Below are 19,391 nucleotides of genomic sequence, written 5' to 3'. Positions count from 1 at the left end.
CTGTAGTTTTAGTTTTCTGACGCTTTTGTAAATGTCTACCCTTGTTGTAGCAGAGTTAACTGAGCTCTTGGGGCAGTACAAAAGTCCCAGGGCTAACATTTGTTCTCACGCCTTATTCAGGACCATATCCAATAAATTAATAACAGTGTTGTTACTTGTTGCCCCTACATTGTTTGGCACTATTTTTTCCAGAATTTCTTCTGTGACGTTTTGGTGGCCTTTTGTTTGTTCCTCCTTCTGCTCGCCTTCCGTCTCTCCCTGCATTTTCTGTCTCTGTTTGAACTTGATTTGTTGGTTGCTTTCTCGGCCGGAGTGACTGGAGGCGTTCCTGGCATAAAAAATCGATTCTTCAGTTAGAGCATGCCTCCTGACAGATTGCTGTCTGGCTTTCCTGCGAGTATCGGTTTCCGACTCGCTTTCCGTAGCCAAGCTTGCTTCGGCTGTAGGTTGTAGGTTGTCAGCAGATGCCCCTTGCATGACTTTCTCTGTCGCCCCATTTCGATCTGCTTTTAATGCTTCAAATTTTCACGCAAAAGTGAATACTCTTCCGTATTCATAGTCACATCGGTCACGATGGAATTTGAAGGCCTTGCGTTCCCTTATGACATCCTCCTCCTTTTTTTAGTAGTTTTTTCATTTCATTTTTTATTTTATCAAAATCTTCCGGTTGGCCCATTGCCTCAAGTTCCTTATTTAGATTGTCGATTTTCTCCACAAGTTTAGCACAATCTTTTCAGCATATTTTACTAATAAGAATACAAGTTTGCGTGATGAATCTAGATTTGTTTCGGCCCATTCCCTCGTCATTTCACGGTCAGGCGTCTCATAACTGAGAGCCATTAAAATCCTAAGCCCTCAATGGTACTCTTCCCACATCGATATAACGCTGCAAGGATTTCGCTTCCCACCAACGTTTTTGTTCGGTGGGCATAGCTTTTTCAAGTTGTTTACTTTTTTCTTTTATCCCGGTGTTTCGTATACTTGTTGGTGGGTTATTGGTAATTGAGTCCATAGTTAACACTTTCTCATCACTAAACATTGCAGCTGCCACTTCTTCCCTTTCTCTAAGCACGTCAGCTGCCATCTTCTGTTTGGGAGTTAGATTTTTTGATTTTGCAATCTAATGACAATAGATTTCAAAGTATGACTTGAATGTCGGCTTCGATCTTTTGTCACTTTTTTCACGCGTCCTCTGACACTCACTTGCTTACATGCGTAGTTGTGAGTTTCCGCTGTCAATTTTTGCGCCCCGTTGGGGGGTTGGTTTGCCAATAATCCTTCCGGATTTGCTTCAATGCTTGTCGCCGGGCAGTGGCTCCTTTGAGGCAGGTAAGCCCAATTTTCAGAGGGGTCCGTGTTTGAAGCAGGAGGAGTCAGGAAAACTGCTTCTGTTTATCGCCAAATACTCCTTCCCAGTTGCGCCTTTTCCCAATGCGCGAAGAAAGAGCACGGACCTCCCAGGGGACTTGATAACATGACGCGCTTCAAACCTTAACAGTTGTTTTATATATGGTTCACTTTTTTAATTTTCTACTTTTTCACATCACGTGATTGTGTCTTAAAGTGCCAGGTGCCTAGTTGCAACAGATCATAAACATAGAAGAGGTAATGTCCGATCTCACTGTTCCTAGTTTAGTCAGCAAAACCCTTATTGGTACAGCATGCTCTGTTTTTCGTTTTGGCCCCAATGCTTACTGAGCATAAAATTATGTGGCACCAGATATAAATAAACAAATAGATATAATTGAAAACGCCGAGGAGACCCTACCTCGGACGTTGCTTTTGTTCTCTTTTTCTGTCTTCACCTTTACGACTTGCTGCTCGCCGCCTTGGGACCCTGCTGGCTGCGCCTGGGGCAGGAGGATACATCGTACCAGGGGTGGTGCGCTTCAGGGACTCGCTTTCCCAGGAGTCCCTGCCTGACCTGGGTCATCTGGTCTGCGCCCCCTGGTAGCCCCGCCCCCTGGACGGCACATCCTACAAATCTCCCTGCAATTCCTGAAGCAGGCGGGAAATTGAAAACGCCGAGGAGACCCTACCTGGGACGTCGCTTTTGTTCTCCTTTTCTGCCTTCACCTTTACGACTTGCAGCACCCGCTTCGCGGCTTGCTGCTCGCCGCCTTGGGACCCTGCTGCCTGCGCCTGGGGCAGGAGGATACATCGTACCAGGGGTGGTGCGCTGCAGGGACTCGCTTTCCCAGGAGTCCCTGCCTGACCTGGGTCATCTGCTCTGCGCCCCCTGGCAGCCCCGCTCCCAGGTCGCCTTAGAAAACAAACATAAGAGGACAAACCACACGCTGCGCGGGAGCGCTGGGCAAAGGGCGGGCCCTCTACGGCCCTCAGCGGCCAGAAGAGGCTGGGCTGGGCCACCCCTCTAACTTCACACGTTCTATCGAGCAGGTAACCATCTATTGCTTGCACTGATTACTCCTTCTTCCATTGTGAGTGGGCAACTTCAGGACTCAACTTCGCATAGATATTCTGTATTCCCTGTGCTTCCTCTATCTCTTTGACTCGACATAGTATGAGGAAGGGTTTGAGAACCGGAAGAATGCCTACCCTACGGTCGAACATTAAACAAAAGGAGCCTATCCCCCAACCGGTCCCCACCCTTACAGCAATTGACATTATGTTGCAACTGACAATAGGGGTAGTATCCTCTGCCATAGCCAATACAGAAAGGAGGCTATCTTTACCACCGACAATACTTGTGCATGACTCCCAGGATGTAGCAGTTGATCCCCTGGCTCCAACCTTAGACGCTACCGATGAGTTAGACCTAAGTCTTGGTGTCACTGCCTCTTTTGCTGAGCTCCCGTGTGGCCAGCATCCCACTGAGTTACTAGGGGACTCACAAAACACCCAGCCCGATTTAAGTCCTACAAGGGATGGTGGGATGGTTAATTCAAGTAATACAGTGTCAGGAAAAGGGAGTGTAGGTACCTCAAGTAGTGCACACAAGAAGAAGAAAATGACCAAAGCTAATACACGGAATCACAACTTAGTGGCCCCAACCCCTAATTCCTCACCAGGCATACCTTGCTGGGTAGCAAATATGGTAGCTGATCTTAAAGCAGACCTTGAAGACACGATTATTGCCCACATTAAACCACTTATGTCAAAAATCGACAGACTGACATCTCTAATAAACACCAAAGGGATTGGTTCCAACAAGCTTGGGGGCAATGTGGGCATACCATCTCAAGGAGGGCCCAAAGAGGGGAAAATGGGGGGAACTACTAGCAAACCTTCTAAAGATACTCTCACCCAGCCTAACTTGCTCCCAGCAAATACAGCTACAGCTACGCAACATCCGACCCAAATTGGGAAAAAAGCTGCTGTTGCTTCCACTTCTAATACTGCTAGCTCCATTCTGCAGGCCCAACAGGAAATAGGAACTGGAAACCCCCCCAACCTAGTAGTTAAGGATGTCCAAAGTACAAGCAAATGCACAACCTCAGCCTCTCCCCAAATTAAAAACCAAGAGGCAAAGGCAAGACCGGCACGCTTCAAGACAATTAATCTGCCATCAGAAGCCTCGCCCTTTGTGGTCGTATTAACAGGTGTACCACCACTGAAGGAGGGAAGAAGGGAAACGCATGTAGAGCTAAGAAATAAATGTGCCCAATGGCTTCAGCTAAACAGACCTCTACCCCCAAATATGTCCGGGGAAATACTTGCAGTTAGAAGAGGAGAGTGGATAGGCAGGAACACTAAAACAATAGCAGGGGACGTTATAACCATCAATTTCAGAAACACAGCGGTAGTGAACTACATATGCAATGCACTCCCTAGTGGAGTAAACACACAAATGCACCCACTCCATCTCTCTTATTTCTACCCATCGATATTTAGACAACATAACCCGAGAACCAGTTTACCTATAAGCAGGGCTTACCTACAAGCTCCACAGCAGAACTTTCACCAATGGCAATCATACTGGCAAGGCCCTTCTGAAGTCGATCCCTTTGCATCCCAGTTTGCACACTGGAACAGGTTCTGTGCCCTTGATGAGGTGGATTGACTTACTCTCGAGGTAACCAGTGCCCCGCCCCTGGACCCAAAACGGGGGGAGGAGGAGCACACGTTGAATGTACCCCAAACCGTGCGCCCTCAACCTCCCTCCAGGATAGACCCTAGAAAAATCCGGCCAACATCTCCTATGCAGTTAAGTGAGTGCCTGGGACCACAAAACAATATTAACGACAATGGTAATGTCACCAAGGGCTCAATAAAAATCCTTAGCTGGAACCTTGCAGGCATTCACAGGAAACTGGGCTCACCGGAATGGAACGATCTAGTTGAGGCGCATAAAATCTGTCTGTTCCAGGAGACCTGGAGTGTTGAACCTCTCCATCGGGTGGGATTTGTTACCTACTTTGTGCCTGCTGAGAAAGCCAAAAACGGGAAGGGACGTCCCTCGGGGGGTCTTCATTTCTGGGTAAGCATTTCCCTCAACTCCTGCATAACACCTAAGCAGGTTAATAGCCCAGATATATTAGGAATTTCCTTGAGAAGCCCTTGCAGGGGACTATCCCTTGCCTTATATAATGTTTATGCCAGAGGCACGAAACATGGGTCTATGTCACCGGTAGTAACTAACCTTGAAGTAGAACTTAGAGACCATGCTGAAGGGGACCAAATCTTGGTAGCGGGTGATTTTAATTGCGCCTACGAGCCACTCCCTATGGAGGATACCTCAGACCTAGGTGAGGATGACATCAGATGGGGCATTCCAGCTTTAACCATCCCCCCGATAAAAAGATGGACTCGTAGTGCAATTCAGCTGAATGCGTTGACACTGGAGTTCGGCTTAAGAGCCACGAATGGCCGCACAACTTCAGACTGCTTGGGTGCTCCCACATTCAACAGAGTTAATCACACCTCAAGGATTGATTATATTCTGTTGGATATTACATTTTGGGGACTAGTGCAGGACATGGTAGTCCTACCTACTGTGGAAAGCGATCATAATTTGCTTTCCTTATCTCTAACCAATCCCTGGATCAGCAAATCATTTGTAGCCCTACCCAAACAAACACCTAAAACCACGGTCTCCTCCTGTGGAAGACGTCTAAAGTGGAATAAAATCTCTACTGATGTAGGCAAAATTTCCATTATAAATGAGCTACCTATGACCTCACAAACGGAATTAGATACTACCAACCCGGCCTCGCTAGCTGAAAAGGCAACACCCATTTTTGAGGCAACCCTCAGGTCTATAGGGGAAGTATTTCAGAAAAAGGGGTGTGTGGGGAGGAGCTTGTCACATTGTAAACCTACGGGAAAGCATGACTGGTACACATCATCATGTAGACAGGCAAAGTCTCTTTTAATAAAGGCAGTTAAAAGCAAATCCCAATCCCTGATTCAGATTGCCAGGAAAGAGCATAAGAGAACTTTGGCAGGCGCAAAAAAAGAGTGGGAAGAAGAGTACTGGCGTACTTTAAAAGAGGCTGGCTTTAAAAAAGACCCAAAATGCTTCTGGGATACAATTAGAGCCAGAAATAGACCAGACAGTGATCTTATCACATGTAACATCTCTAGTCAGGCGTGGGTCAACCACTTTTCAAAGCTATACACTCGCCAACTTGGCTTTAACAACACCGATGCTTCCAATGTTGATCAAGGGTGGGAAAAGGCCTTAACTACGATTCAATCAGATTGGGAGGCCCACTTTGAAAAGTTTGATTTTACAATAAAAGAAGTGGAGTATGCCATAAGTACCATCATGCCCCAAAAAGCGGCTCGTCCGGATGGCATTCCTGGGGATTTGCTGAGATCAGATATCCCGAAATGGGGAAAATGTATCCACTGCCTACTCATTGCCATCTGCAGGGGTGCTCCGATTCCCTTATCCTGGAAAGGGGCGGAGGTTGTCCCCATCTTTAAACAAGCATTGGAAATGCAATAGGTCTCGCATTAGAAAAGTAGGAGCTATTAGTCTTGTAAATGAATTTTTTTTTTGTGTTGATTTTTGAAATAGCTAAATTGATAGCTTTGTCATTCACAACGCCAATAGGTGACTTTAATGGCAGCTCTTGTTGTTATGCCACATCTCTAGAGAGCAGGAGAGTGCAGCAGGGGAGAGAAGCACAGCCCTGCAAGCTGAGCGTCCTCCCATCGCACACCCATCTGTGGATTGAGTGGTGTGAGGGTGAGGGGTGAGGGGTGTGAGGGTGAGGGGGTGTGAGGGTGAGGGGGTGTGAGTGTGTGTGATGGTGAGGGTGAGTGAGGGGGTGTGAGGCTGAGTGTGTGTGACTGTGTGTGAGGGTGTTTGATGGTGAGTGAGGGAGTGTGAGTGTGTGGGTGTGTGATGGTGTGAGGGTGAGTTAGGGAGTGTGAGGGTGTGTGAGTGGGTGAGTCTGAGCGTTAGGGGGTGTGAGGGTGACTGAGGGTGAATGAGGGTGAGGGGATGAGGGTAAGGGTGTGTGAGGGTGAGGGGTGTTGATAGTGAGAGGTTGCAAGGCTGAGGGTGGGTGAGTGTGTGTGAGGGTGGGTGGGGGTGTGAGGTGTAGTGAGGGTGAGAGTGTTGTGAGGGTAGCGAGGGTGAGGGGTGTGAGGGTGAGGGGGTGTGAGTGTGTGTGAGGGTGAGTGAGGGTGAGAGTGTGTGAGGTGTAGTGAGGGTGAGAGTGTTGTGAGGGGTGTGAGTGGAGCGAGGGTGTGTGAGGGTGTGTGTGTGTGAGGGTGAGGGGGTGTGAGGGTGAGGGGGTTGAGGTTGTGAGTGAGGCTGAGCGTGTGTTGGTGAGTGATGGTGTGTGAGGGTATGAGTGGGATTGAGGGTGTGTGAGGTTGTGAGGGTGTGATGTAGGGTGAGGATGAGTGAGGGTGTGTGAGTCTGAGGGTGAGGGTGTGAGTGGTTGTGATGATGCCTATAAGTGATCATTTTTTCTCCGTGAATATTGTACACTTCAAATGTATCAATGTTGTGAAGCGTTGTTTCAGAAGCTAATCAAGACCTATGTAATGTTGATTGATGCTGTTGTTAACGCTGAATCCAAAAACAAACACATCAGTAACTTTTTTTATATTATGCATGTAAAAAGTTATCATTTTTTTGTAAGGTACACATCAATTCGCACTGCAAAAGCTTGGCTTGCATTAACATAGATGCGCAGTCATTTTGTCTGTGTTTGCTCATTAGAGACAATGTTTACCTCCTTTTAAATTTTCGACTACAGATGCGTATTAATTGTGGCAAAGTATAAGTATGAAGCCACCTTCAAAAATTGTATTGTTTTTGTTGTGTAGTTTGAGTGGAATACTTTATTGTATTTCTGGAAGAATTGCAATTAGGATGTGAGGTCTCGTGCTCTTGTGATTACGCACTTTCTTTGTTTTGTGGATTCTTCCCGCCATTGTTTAATGGTTTATTTATTTTCCCTTACTTTAGTAACTGCTTTATGTTGTGAATTTGTGTCCTTTAGATGTCTTTGTCCCCTTTTAAAGTGGTCTATTACTCGCTGTGTATTCAGATATTTCCCTATTTTGTTTGCATTTATTGTTTTTCTTAAAAAATGTTATATTTTATAATCCTTTTCTGCATTTTTATGTATTAATTGGTGCACTGTCCTCGCGATGCATTAAGTTTTCATTTTTGAATACCTACAAGTGTGTAATCCGATGTTTAGTTATTGAATTAAATGTTGCCTAATGCTATTTACGTTTGGAGTTGGAGGGTGGATTAGTAGTGGGAGGGTGGATTAGTAGTGGGAGGGTGGATTAGTAGTGGGAGGGTGGATTAGTAGTGGGAGGGTGGAGTAGTAGTTGGAGGGTGGAGTTGTAGGGTGGTGTTGTAGGGTGGAGTTGGAGGGTGGTCTTGGATGGTGTGAGTGTGAGGGTGAGTGGATGTGAGGGTCAGGGGGTGTGAGGGTGTGTAAGGGTGAGTGAGGGTGACTGTGTGAGTATGAGTGAGGGTTGTGAGGGTGAGGGGGTGAGGGTGTCTGAAGATGAGGGGGTGAGGGTAATGGGGTGTGAGTGTGTGTGATAGGTGAGGGTGAGAGTTTGAGGGTGAGTGAGGGTGAGTGTTGTGAGGGTGTGAAGGTGAGTGAGGGTGTGCGAGTTTGAAGGTTGAGTGTGTGACTGTGGGTGAGGGGGTGTGAGGGTGAGGGGGTGATGCTGAGTGATGGTGTGTGAGGGTGACGGTGTGTTGGTGAGTGATGGTGTGTGAGGGTGTGAGGGAGGGTGAGGATGAGTGAGGGTGTGAGTGGTTGTGATGATGCCTACAAGTGATTTTTCTCCGTGAATATTGTACACTTCAAATGTATTAATGTAGTGAAGCGTTGTTTCAGAAGCTAATCAAGACCTATGTAATGTTGATTGATGCTGTTGTTAACGCTGAATCCAAAAACAAACACATCAGTAACTTTTTTTATATTATGCATGTAAAAAGTTATCTTTTTTTGTAAGGTACACATCAATTCGCACTGCAAAAACTTGGCTTGCATTAACATAGATGCGCAGTCATTTTGTCTGTGTTTGCTTATTAGAGACAATGTTTACCTCCTTTTAAATTTGCGACTACAGATGCGTATTAATTGTGGCAAAGTATAAGTATGAAGCCACCTTTAAAAATTGTATTGTTGTTGTTGTGTAGTTTGAGTGGAATACTTTATTGTATTTCTGGAAGAATTGCAATTAGGATGTGAGGTCTCGTGCTCTTGTGATTACGCACTTTCTTTGTTTTGTGGATTCTTCCCGCCATTGTTTAATGGTTTATTTATTTTCCCTTACTTTAATAACTGCTTTATGTTGTGAATTTGTGTCCTTTAGATGTCTTTGTCCCCTTTTAAATTGGTCTATTACTCGCTGTGTATTCAGATGTTTCCCTATTTTGTTTGGATTTATTGTTTTTCTTAAAATATGTTATATTTTACAATCCTTTTCTGCATTTTTATGTATTAATTGGTGCACTGTCCAGACCCTCCAGCATTTCGCGATTTCGCGATTCACGAAAAAATCGCGAAATCGGCCGATTACCGCGATGGCCGCGAAATTTGCTATTTTGGCCGCTAAAAAAGGGTCTCCCAGGAGAGAGGAAAAACTTCTGGCTTCCTATTGGTTGCACGCGCATACGTCACTACGTGCCGCCGTAATGTAGCTTGGTGTAGGCTTCTCTGTTTTCTCTGCCTCAAGGCACTAGGTAGAACTGCTGACTCGTTGTCTCCAGCCGGCTCTACATGCTTTGTTAGCCTGCTGGTGATGTTTATCCCTATGCTTCTTATGAGTAGATATTAATACCTTCAGGCGTTTTTGCTTCTCGTTCCCTGTCAGGTTTCAATAGGCTTTCTTTTTACGATGCGCATGCACGTATCACTTCTGCGTAACGGTCCTGTTCCATTTCCTTCCTTTCTTGGGACAGGTTCTTGTTTTAGTCCTGCGATTCTTGCATATGGCAACGCTACATTCCTTTTGAAGACTGTGTCTCAAAACCTGCATAAAAATATATCCCGAGTAATGACAGAGGAACGGACCCCGTCTAGCATCTGAATTGTATGCAAGTTACGAATTTGGGGCCAGCAACCCCTGCTTCTAGAGTCAGTTCCATGCATGAACACTTTTTTAAAGAATAATTCCCATACATCACTCACCTTGCACCAGAGTGATGCCGCCGCTGGAATTCGTTAACCTCGTCCCCCCAGGCTGGTTGAATGAATTAATGCTTCTCAGTGGTATCTGCTCTGATCTGAAAGTAACGAGTTTCCATCCACCTGGGTTTGGTAAAGCGGAGTACCATGAGTTTAGGTAAGAGTAAATCCTGTTATTTACAGCGCTTAGAACCAGCAGTGATGCCATAAATAGCGCGATACCGTTCTTTCTGTGATTGGGGTCATGATAACTGCTCTTACTGTTTGACCCCCGGCTGCTGTTCTGGCTGCACGCTCCTTTGCCAAACTTATTTTCAGATCTCGTGCTTTGATTCCCATTTGAGAGATGCCAACGCATCTCTACTAATTTTGACATAAAAGCGTCTTTTTAAAACACTAAACAAAAGTGAAATTGTGAGGTGTGGGCAGAGAGGGCACTGGTGGCAGGTTGCTGGCAGATGAGGAGCAGGCAGAGGGCTTTTGGTGTATTGATTTGCTTCGTTCCAGAAACGGAACTGAGTATGTCTTGCAATAAGAGAAACTGGAATGTGATTGCCACATCCTCTTTAGTTATTGAGGAACTGTAGTTTTGCGGCCCAATCATTTTGGATTTTGTACACTATAGAAACTGCCCATGTATGTTTTAAACTTAGTTATTTTTTTAAATCATTTTATATTAGCTGAGTGAATTTTGATTGATTGTGATGGTATTTCAGATTCTGTCTAGCTATCTGTTTCTATATGCCAAAAATAAAATAATTTCTTCACAGGGCCTGCATATTATGTACAGGGCCTGCTGTGTCTCAGTCTGCCTGGACAAACTAGTATCAGATTCCTCCAAACCAGATATTGCTCACATGCCTCAGGCGTGTGTGTCAACATGCAAGGAGCCGCCCAAAAAAAGTCAAATTGTGCAGAAGAATTTAAAGGTCTGGCTGCTTCACTGGTCTGCTACCAAATTTTATGTGAATGTGCCTGATTTCCAGCTCCCCAAACCACCAAGATGAATATTGTGTGCTAGCATAATGTGCCACTCTAAGCTTGTCTCCCGCCTATGCTATTCATTTCCATTATGCACATGGCAGAATGACGCTAAAACATTCCATGGAGAAATAGGGCCCCCGCTCATGAGGTAAGATTTAGAGTTCTGCATCTGTAGAGTTGCAGGCACTTTAAACATGCCTATTTCAAAGTGGAATACTCTGTTACATTAGTTTCCATTGATTTAAGGCTGAAAAAGAATGAATACAAGTAAAATGAAGTGCCGCAATAATGCCGCTAAATTTCCATTTTTGTGCCGCTAAATTTCCATTTTTATGCGCTAAATTTCCAAATCTATGCCGCTATAATCTGGGGGGTCTGACTGTCCTCGCGATGCATTAAGTTTTCATTTTTGAATACCTACAAGTGTGTAATCCGATGTTTAGTTATTGAATTAAATGTTGCCTAATGTTATTTACGTTTGGAGTTGGAGGGTGGATTAGTAGTTGGAGGGTGGATTAGTAGTTGGAGGGTGGAGTTGGAGGGTGGTGTTGTAGGGTGGAGTTGGAGGGTGGACTTGTACGGTGTGAGGGTGAGTGGATGTGAGGGTCAGGGGGTGTGAGGGTGTGTGATGGTGTGTAAGGGTGAGTGAGGGTGACTGTGTGAGTATGAGTGAGGGGGTGAGGGTGTCTGAAGATGAGGGGGTGAGGGTAATGGGGTGTGTGTGTGTGATGATATGTGTGGGTGAGTGAGGGTGAGAGTTTGAGGGTGAGTGTTGTGAGGGTGTGAGTGTGTGAAGGTGAGTGAGGGTGTGCGAGTTTGAAGGTTGAGTGTGTGACTGTGGGCGAGGGTGTGTGAGGATGAGGGTGTGTGAGGGGGTGTGAGGGTGAGGGGTTGATGAGTGATGGTGTGTGAGGGTGAGTGGGTGAAGGGGTGAGGGTGGGTGAGGGTGAGGGTGTTGAGGGTGAGGGTGTGTTGGTGAGGGTGTGAGGGAGGTTGAGGATGAGTGAGGGTGTGTGAGGCCGACGGTGAGGGTGAGGGTGGGTGAGGGTGTGAGTAAGAGTTGTTGTGATGATGCCTATAAATGTTCATTTTTTCTCCGTGAATATTGTACACTTCAAATGTATTAATGTTGTGAAGCGTTGTTTCAGAAGCTAAGAGACCTATGTAATGTTGATTGATGCTGTTAGCGCTGAATCAAAAAACAAACACATCAGTAACTATTTTTATATTATCCATGTAAAAGGTTTTCATTTTTTTGTAAGGTACACATCAATCCGCACTGCAAAAGCTTTGCTTGCATTAACATAGATGCCAGTCATTTTGGAGGGTGGAGTTGTAGGGTGGTGTTGTAGGGTGGATTTGGAGGATGGACTTGGACGGTGTGAGGGTGAGGGTGAGGGTGAGTGGATGTGAGGGTCAGGGGGTGTGTGGGTGTGTGATGGTGGGTGAGTAAGGGTGACGGAGTGAGTATGAGTGAGGGTGTGAGGGTTGTGAGGGTGAAGAGGTGAGGGTGTGTGAGGGTGAAGGGGTGAGGGTGTGTGAACATGAGGGGGTGAGGCTAATGGGGTGTGAGAGTGTGTGACAGGTGTGGGAGTGTGTGACAGGTGTGGGTGACTGAGGGTGAGAGTTTGAGGGTGAGTGAGGGCGAGTGGTGTGAGGGTGTGAAGGTGAGTGAGGGTGTGCGAGTTTGAAGGTTGAGTGTGTGACTGGGTGAGGGTGAGGGTGGGTGAGGGTGATGCTGAGTGATGGTGTGTGATGGTGTGAGGGTGATTGAGGGTGTGTGAGGGTGTTGAGGTTGTGGGTGAGGGTGTGTTGGTGAGTGATGTTGTGTGAGGGTGTGAGTGTGATTGAGGGTGTGTGAGGTTGTGAGAGTGTGTGAAGGCGTCTGGGGAGGGGGAGGAGAAATGCGAGCCTGGCTGTGTGCGTGGAGAGAGAGGGGAGGTGCTTGCTGCTGGGGGCTGGGGAACAGATGGCGAAGGCTGGCGAATTGAGTTGTGCATGCTCGCTTGGAGTCGTGGAGTTTTGCAAGTTGCAGCCAGATCCTTTCTGCTGCTACTCCGTTTGTATCGAGTGCCGAGGCTGCATAGTTAAGACCAGGGCTTCAAACTGAGCCTGCAAAGGGAAGCCGCATTGAAAGCCCCCTCAGCCCCCCACCCCATCAAGGCACACGAAACAGGTAGAGCGCTGCCATTTTATTTTGATTTTGTTGGGCTCACCAGTATTGGAACGCTGCCGTTCACTACCACACATCTAGGGTAGTGTATTTTTTATTTTCGGTACAAGGCTAATTAATGTGTGTTAGTTAATACAAATTATTTTAAGATCGTGATGCTTCCAACATCTTTTAGTATTCAATGCGAAGATGTCAAATGCGGGTATAAGACGAGACACAGCCGTGAAACTGCAGGGAGAGAGAGTGGAGGTGTTGGCGGCTGGGGAGGGGGGGAGGGGAAATGCGAGCCTGGCTGTGTGCAGGGAGAGAGAGGGGAGGTGCTGGCGTCTGGGGAGGGGGAGGAGAATTGCGAGCCTGGCTGTGTGCAGGAAGAGAGAGGGGAGGTGCTCGCGTCTGGGGAGGGGGAGGAGAATTGCGAGCCTGGCTGTGTCCGGGGATAGAGAGAGGAGGTGCTGGCGGCTGGGGAACAGATGGCGAAGGCTGGCAAATTTTGTTTAAAAAATAGTCTGTTTCAGTGGGCAAAAAATGAGTTGTGCAGGTTTAAGGGTTTAAGACGAGACACGGCCGTGAAACTGCAGGGAGAGAGAGGGGAGGAGCTGGTGGCTGGGGAGGGGGAAGAGAAATGCCAGCCTGGCTGTGTGCGGGGAGAGAGAAGGGAGGTGCTGGCGGCTGGGGGTGGTGATAGCAGTGGGAGGGAGCCTTGTCGCTTTCATGTGCACGCGCTTTCAATGTCAATGCGCTTGCGCATTGAACTTCAATTTGACGGGCTCTGCAAGGAATCGCCGTCTTTTTAAGCCCCCATAGTCTCGCAAGCTCAATGCGCATGCGCATTGACAGGCGAGACCTAAAAAGGTGCTAGAGATGACCTGTCTAATTATAGACCCATTAGTCTGTTGGATGTTAGCCAAAAAGTAGTCGGCAAGGTTCTACTGGTCAGAATACTGGATTGGATAAATGATAATAAAATCCTTTCTGACTACCAGGCAGGATTTAGAGCAGGAACTGGCACAATCGAACAAGCTTTTAGATTGATGATGGTGTACTGGAAGGTGGTGGTCATAGGCAAAGGCAGTCTTTATCTCGCATTTATCGATTTAAAGACTGCCTTTGACCTTGTACCGAGGGAGACCCTCTGGAGAGTCCTTGCTGACATGGGGCTGCCACACTCCATTCTTTCGTTACTTGTCAGGCTCCATGAAAATAGTTTTGCTCAGATAAGGTGGGGCCCAGAGGGTGAAAAAGCTAGCAGTATCCTGGTCAAGAGAGGGGTCCGCCAGGGATGTTTTTTATCTCCCACCCTTTTCTCCCTATATATCAACGGAGTGGTTGAGCACCTTCGGAAATACCCTTCAGATCAACCATCCCTGACTGGAGAACGTATACCCACCCTTCTCTTTGCCGACGATATGCTTCTGAAATCGAAAACCCCAATAGGCCTCCAAAAACTTCTGAATAATTTTCAGTCCTTCTGTTCAGAACGGGGCCTGGTAATTAATACCGACAAGACGAAATACCTTGTGATGAACCCCCCTAAAAAATCTGTATGCCCCCTGATTTTAAATGCAGAACTTCTAGGGAGGGTAGAAGTATTTGACTACCTAGGAATCCGTTTGTCTCATAAAATGCAATGGGCCCCACATCTTGACAAATTGTTGCTTACCCACAAGAGACTAACAGGAGCTCTCCTGAAAGAACAACGCTCTTGTGCAATAAGACCTATAGCTGCTGTTCTTGAAATCTACACAGCCAATGGGGTTAGTTCTGCTCTTTACGGGGCAGAGTTATGGGGCTCATGTATTACCAACGAACTGCCAAGATCCGAGAGGAAGTTCTGCAGGGCCATTATGTCACTTCCGCAAGGTACTCCCATGGCCCCACTAATGCTTCATCTAGGATGCCGTCCCATTGAAGACTTAGCAAAGCTTCGGCTATGGGCGCGCCTGTGGCGAGTACAGGAGCTCGGCAAATACGCGCAAGGGCTCTCAGAAATGATGTCACTACCAGGGTGGCATAAAATCAAATGGCTGAGAGACATGAAAACTTTGCTATCTAACTTGGGTCTAAGTGAAGCCTGGTCAAATAGATCCTCTCCCCAAAGGCAACTCTCAAGAACCTTTATTGGAACTGGATTGTGACACAACGGAACACTAATGGCTCACTGGGCAGACTCACTGAGGATTTTCTGAAATTCAAGGACCTACCAATTCGGGAACTCTATTCAGACATTATTGAGAAACCTTTTGATAGGGCCCTCTACTTTAAATTTAGAGCAGGAACTCTTCCTTTGCATGCCTTTACATACCGGTGGAAACCGCCTGCACAAACTATAGAGTTTTGCCCAGTATGCACATCCAGACTTGAGACAGTGGCACACTTCATGTTTGAATGTGGAGAGTATGCCTTACGGAGGAAAAAATGGCTTAAACATCTATGCCGTCAGTTGGGCACCAGGCGCCATGCGGAGGCATTACGTATACTAATGTCTGACTGTCGTACCATGTATGTTTGTACTCTTGCTAAGTTTCTATCATGGGCTTGGTCTATCAGAGCTAAAAGGCTTAAAACAATTGTTTAATTCTTTTTAAATAACTTATGAATTGCTTCTTTTATATAAATATCCAAACTTTTTAATATTGTCCGTATCCTAACTTTTGTATCCTTGTTTTTATTTCCTTTTTTATTTTTCCCTTTCTTCTTTATTAAATGAATTTATGTATTTTATTGTGAAGCTTTTATGATAATTTTTATCGAAATAAAGCCTTTTTGACTTGACTTGACTTGATATATCCATATGCGACTTTTTACAATGAAATGTACATACTATTGCATATTCAATTTTTACATAAATAAATAACCACATATATATATATATATATATATGTTCAGTACCACAGCGACAATAATCAGTACCTAAATGCTTGTAGTTGGTATGTTGATTTGATACAATCTTGGTATAAATACCTCAAATCATGGCGCTCATAAGACAAAACAAAAGTTTTTAGACTAGGGAAACTCCTAAAACCAGTTCTATTCATGGGTTCTCAGTTGCTATTTCATGTGCAAATATATAAAAAACGTGAACGTGACCTGTGCAAAACATTGTCTTTTTTTTATATTTGTTATCTAAAATTTTCAATCACTTTTTACTCCTAACCTCTGTTTCCCTCTACTCACCCCTAAGCCCTGTAATCAAACTAACCTCTATTTACTTCTAACTCCACCTAAAATCATATTTACCTCTACCCACTCTTACCCTGAAATCATCCTAACCTTTGATTAGTTCTACCCAAACCTAAAACCACCCATACCTCCATTTACTTCTAACTACGCCTAAACCCATAAATCACCACTACCTCTAACCACCCTTTACCCTAAAATCACCCATACCCACTTCACCTCTACCCACACCTAAACCAATTTTTTTAATAACATAAAAATTATTATTACCTGTGTTGTAAAGGATGTGTGGAAAAGGGAAAAACCTATAATATACACTTACCTGTGTGGTACTTTCCTGCATGATAAAAACTGTGTGGTAAAGGTCATGCATGGTAAAGGCTGTTTACCTCCACGCTTAACTACTCTGCACCCTACCCATTACTATGTCTTCCTGGAGCTTTTTCCTATGCTACCACCTCGTTCCATGCTGACTCTGTGCCCTTATGACGAATCCATGTAAGCCAAGCCTAACCCCTGGTCCCTAATTGCAAAGCACCTTGTGCAGCATTTCCCTGGCCATGCGCTCTACCTTGCATCCTTCCGGTACCACCCACTAGCATGGTCTTCTTCTTTTTTTCTTTTTTTTTTTCTTGTTTGATCCCTCTGGTTGTCTCCTGCCTGACACCCTCCACCACACTCCCCTCCTTCCCCTCTGCTACACTCCCCACCTGGTGCCATTCAGTTTCCCTCTCATCTGGTTTCGCTGTCCGGTCCTACTTTTGCCTCTTTGCTTGGCCTCTCCTTTTGCCTTTGACTCCTGGCCCCTCCACTTGACTTGCAGCAGTTCCCTCTGCTTGCCCCGCTGCCCCACCTAATGCACTCCACTCTCTCACCTTATCCTGGTTTTCCTCTTGACCTTCATAATTTGCTCCCTTTGCCTATCCCCATTTACTTCCCTTCCCTGTTCCTTGTCCCTTGCGGTTTCATACCTAGTGCCTTTGTTTCCTGTTTTCCAGTACCTAATCATTGTACCCATCATGCAGCCCTTCAATTTTTATATGTAACTCAGAACCCCAAATAATCAACCCCTGTGCTCTGCTTCTTACCATCTTGTGCTCCTACACTTCTAATGCCTAACCAACCTGCTGCTTCCACCGTTTGTCACGCTTCTGCCCAGACGCCGCCATGTCCTCTTCTTCTTTTCGTACTATCCATGTTACTTCTCATGTCTGTCCTCTCTTCTTCCTCAAGTCACTGCTCCTGTGTACTCCTTGCACTCTCTATGCGTAAATCTAATGTGCCACTGCTTTATACCGATCACTTGAGTTCAAGTAACCCCAACCTCTCACCCATGTCTGCACCATCTGCTTCTCTCCCATGCTCTGTTATGCCTAAACCATGGCCTCCTTCATATCCATCGCAAATCCTTCATGCCCTAACTGTGCCCCCATACCTAACCACTGTACTTCTGATTTCTGTGTTCTCCCCTGTACCACGACCTAACCCTGTGTGAGCCCCTCCATATGTAAACCGTTTGCTATATTTTACCCACCCTGATGTCTCTGCCCCTACAATGCATAAATCCTTTGCTCTCTTTTCAACAGTGGTCCTAATTTGCTTTCTGCGCTATGGTCAAGTGATTGAACAAAGCCAACAGTCTTGGGTGAACACCACTGCCTTGATCGCTGGCTGCACTAATGCTGCTGGACTGGTTATCGTTGGGAACTTTCAGGTTTGATGCGGTTTATATTTTGGGAAATTCAGTAGTTCAAGAAGGGGCTTAAGAATTGATTGTGGGTCTACAAGGTCGTTATGCTAATTACATGTTTTGACTGTAAATGAAGTTTAGTTACAATCAACCTGCTTTTAATATTTATGGAAGGCTGTTGTGTTTTTTCTCTGAAAATCTTTAACTTGCATGTACTATAAATAGAAAATGGGTTTTGCAGCGGGAATTCTTGATTCACATGCCATGCATTATTCCGCTGTCTAGTGGTAGGGTCTGGAAATTTCCCTCTTGCGCTTCATCGACCAATACATGGTCTCATGTTTGTCCTCTTCTGATATAAGACGTGCACCCCGGAAGTCCCTTTGCGTAGTCACCATCTTTAGTTTTGTTTGTTCGCTGTTTGGTAAAGAATATACGGTCCGCGGTCAAGCATCGTTAAAGAAATTGTGGAAAGTGATCAAGGTAGTAGGGATCAGCGCAACCAGAAAACAGGGAAATGCAGCTACAAGGGAAGAACCGTAGATGGACAACTGATAGCCACAGTATATCACAAAACAAGCATTTACAATGCAATGGTTTTGCCTTTGTTAAAGTTAGAGCTATTGGCATTGCTCTTGACATTTTTATTTGTTTTTTTTTAACATAAATAAATGGCATTGTCATTTACAATGCCAATAGCTTAATCTCTCGCAAATGCCACACACAAACACCCACGGAGAGCCCCCTCCACACACACACACCACCCACACAGAGCCCCCCACACACACACCCACACAGAGCCCCCCCCACAAACACCCACACAGAGCCCCCCCACACAGAGCCCCCCACACACACCCACACAGAGCCCCCTACACACTGCGAGCCCCCCCACACACTACAAGCCCCCCCCCACACACTGCGAGCCCCCCCCACACACTGCGAGCCCCCCCCACACACACTGCGAGCCCCCCACACACTGCATCATTTTAGCTCTTTGAGGTGCTCTTGGCACCTTGCATAAACTGAATAACTTGGACTTACACATTCGTTTTTTTTTCACTTAAGCCCCACAAACACTTCTGACAAGCCTGGACTAAAGGCACCTTCACACATGAAGTTTTATGCATTTTCCGACCCAGGTATAATTAAAGTAGTTTTTCGCCTTACAAGGACACAAGGGCAGAGACTGCTGGTAACTGTTTCAATGGGGCACAGCCTTCCGTCTCACAAGCATCATGTATATGTTTCTCTGGGAAACACCAGCTAGACTTCAGAAAGCACCCCCAGCCTTCAGACAGCACCCCCAGCCTTCAGAATGCACCCCCAGCCTTCAGAAAGCACCCCCAGCTTTCAGAAAGCACCCCCAGCCTTCATACAGAAACCCCCAGCCAGCACCTCCTAGCAAGCACCTCCCAGCCCACAACAGCCTTAAACAACCAAGTGGAGATCGAAGGCCTCAAACACAAGACTGTTGGTGCCTCGCTGAGGATGTAATGTTCAAACAGCCCTGCCCACCAAACATGCCCAAACGTACAGCTGCCCACACTGAGACAGAAGTTTCAACCCGCACCAAACACAGGGCGACTAAAGGATGCATTGAATATGAGTGCATCAAACAGAATGACAGGGCTTACTAGCCACGCCATGTGCCACGGGCTCGCAGAAGCATCCGCTGCAGCCCCTAGTCAGACCCACCGGAAGGTGCGAACTTATTACTGGCCCTCTGACCACACTCTGCCACAAAGCCATCCCGTGCTCTGAAAGGCACAATTTGGACCAC

The 19,391-nt window shown here is 46.2% G+C and overlaps 1 protein-coding gene across 2 annotated transcripts in view; it reads left to right on the top strand.

The window, feature by feature from the left end:
* TMEM150A (transmembrane protein 150A) overlaps positions 1-19,391 on the top strand; it is a 94,933-nt gene that overhangs the window by 45,948 nt on the left and 29,594 nt on the right. For both annotated transcript variants that reach the window (XR_015300910.1, XM_086943378.1), the window contains exon 6: positions 17,508-17,635. Coding sequence is in view for 1 of the 2 variants with exons in the window: in XM_086943378.1 (XP_086799504.1) it covers positions 17,508-17,635 (128 nt within the window). In the remaining variant the exon portion in view is untranslated. The remainder of the gene's footprint in view (positions 1-17,507; positions 17,636-19,391) is intronic.

Source organism: Lissotriton vulgaris, chromosome 11 (genome assembly GCF_964263255.1).
Source record: "Lissotriton vulgaris chromosome 11, aLisVul1.2, whole genome shotgun sequence".
NCBI lineage: Eukaryota > Metazoa > Chordata > Amphibia > Caudata > Salamandridae > Lissotriton > Lissotriton vulgaris.
Note: the sequence above shows the minus strand (reverse complement) of the source record. Positions and strands in the feature narration are given on the sequence as shown.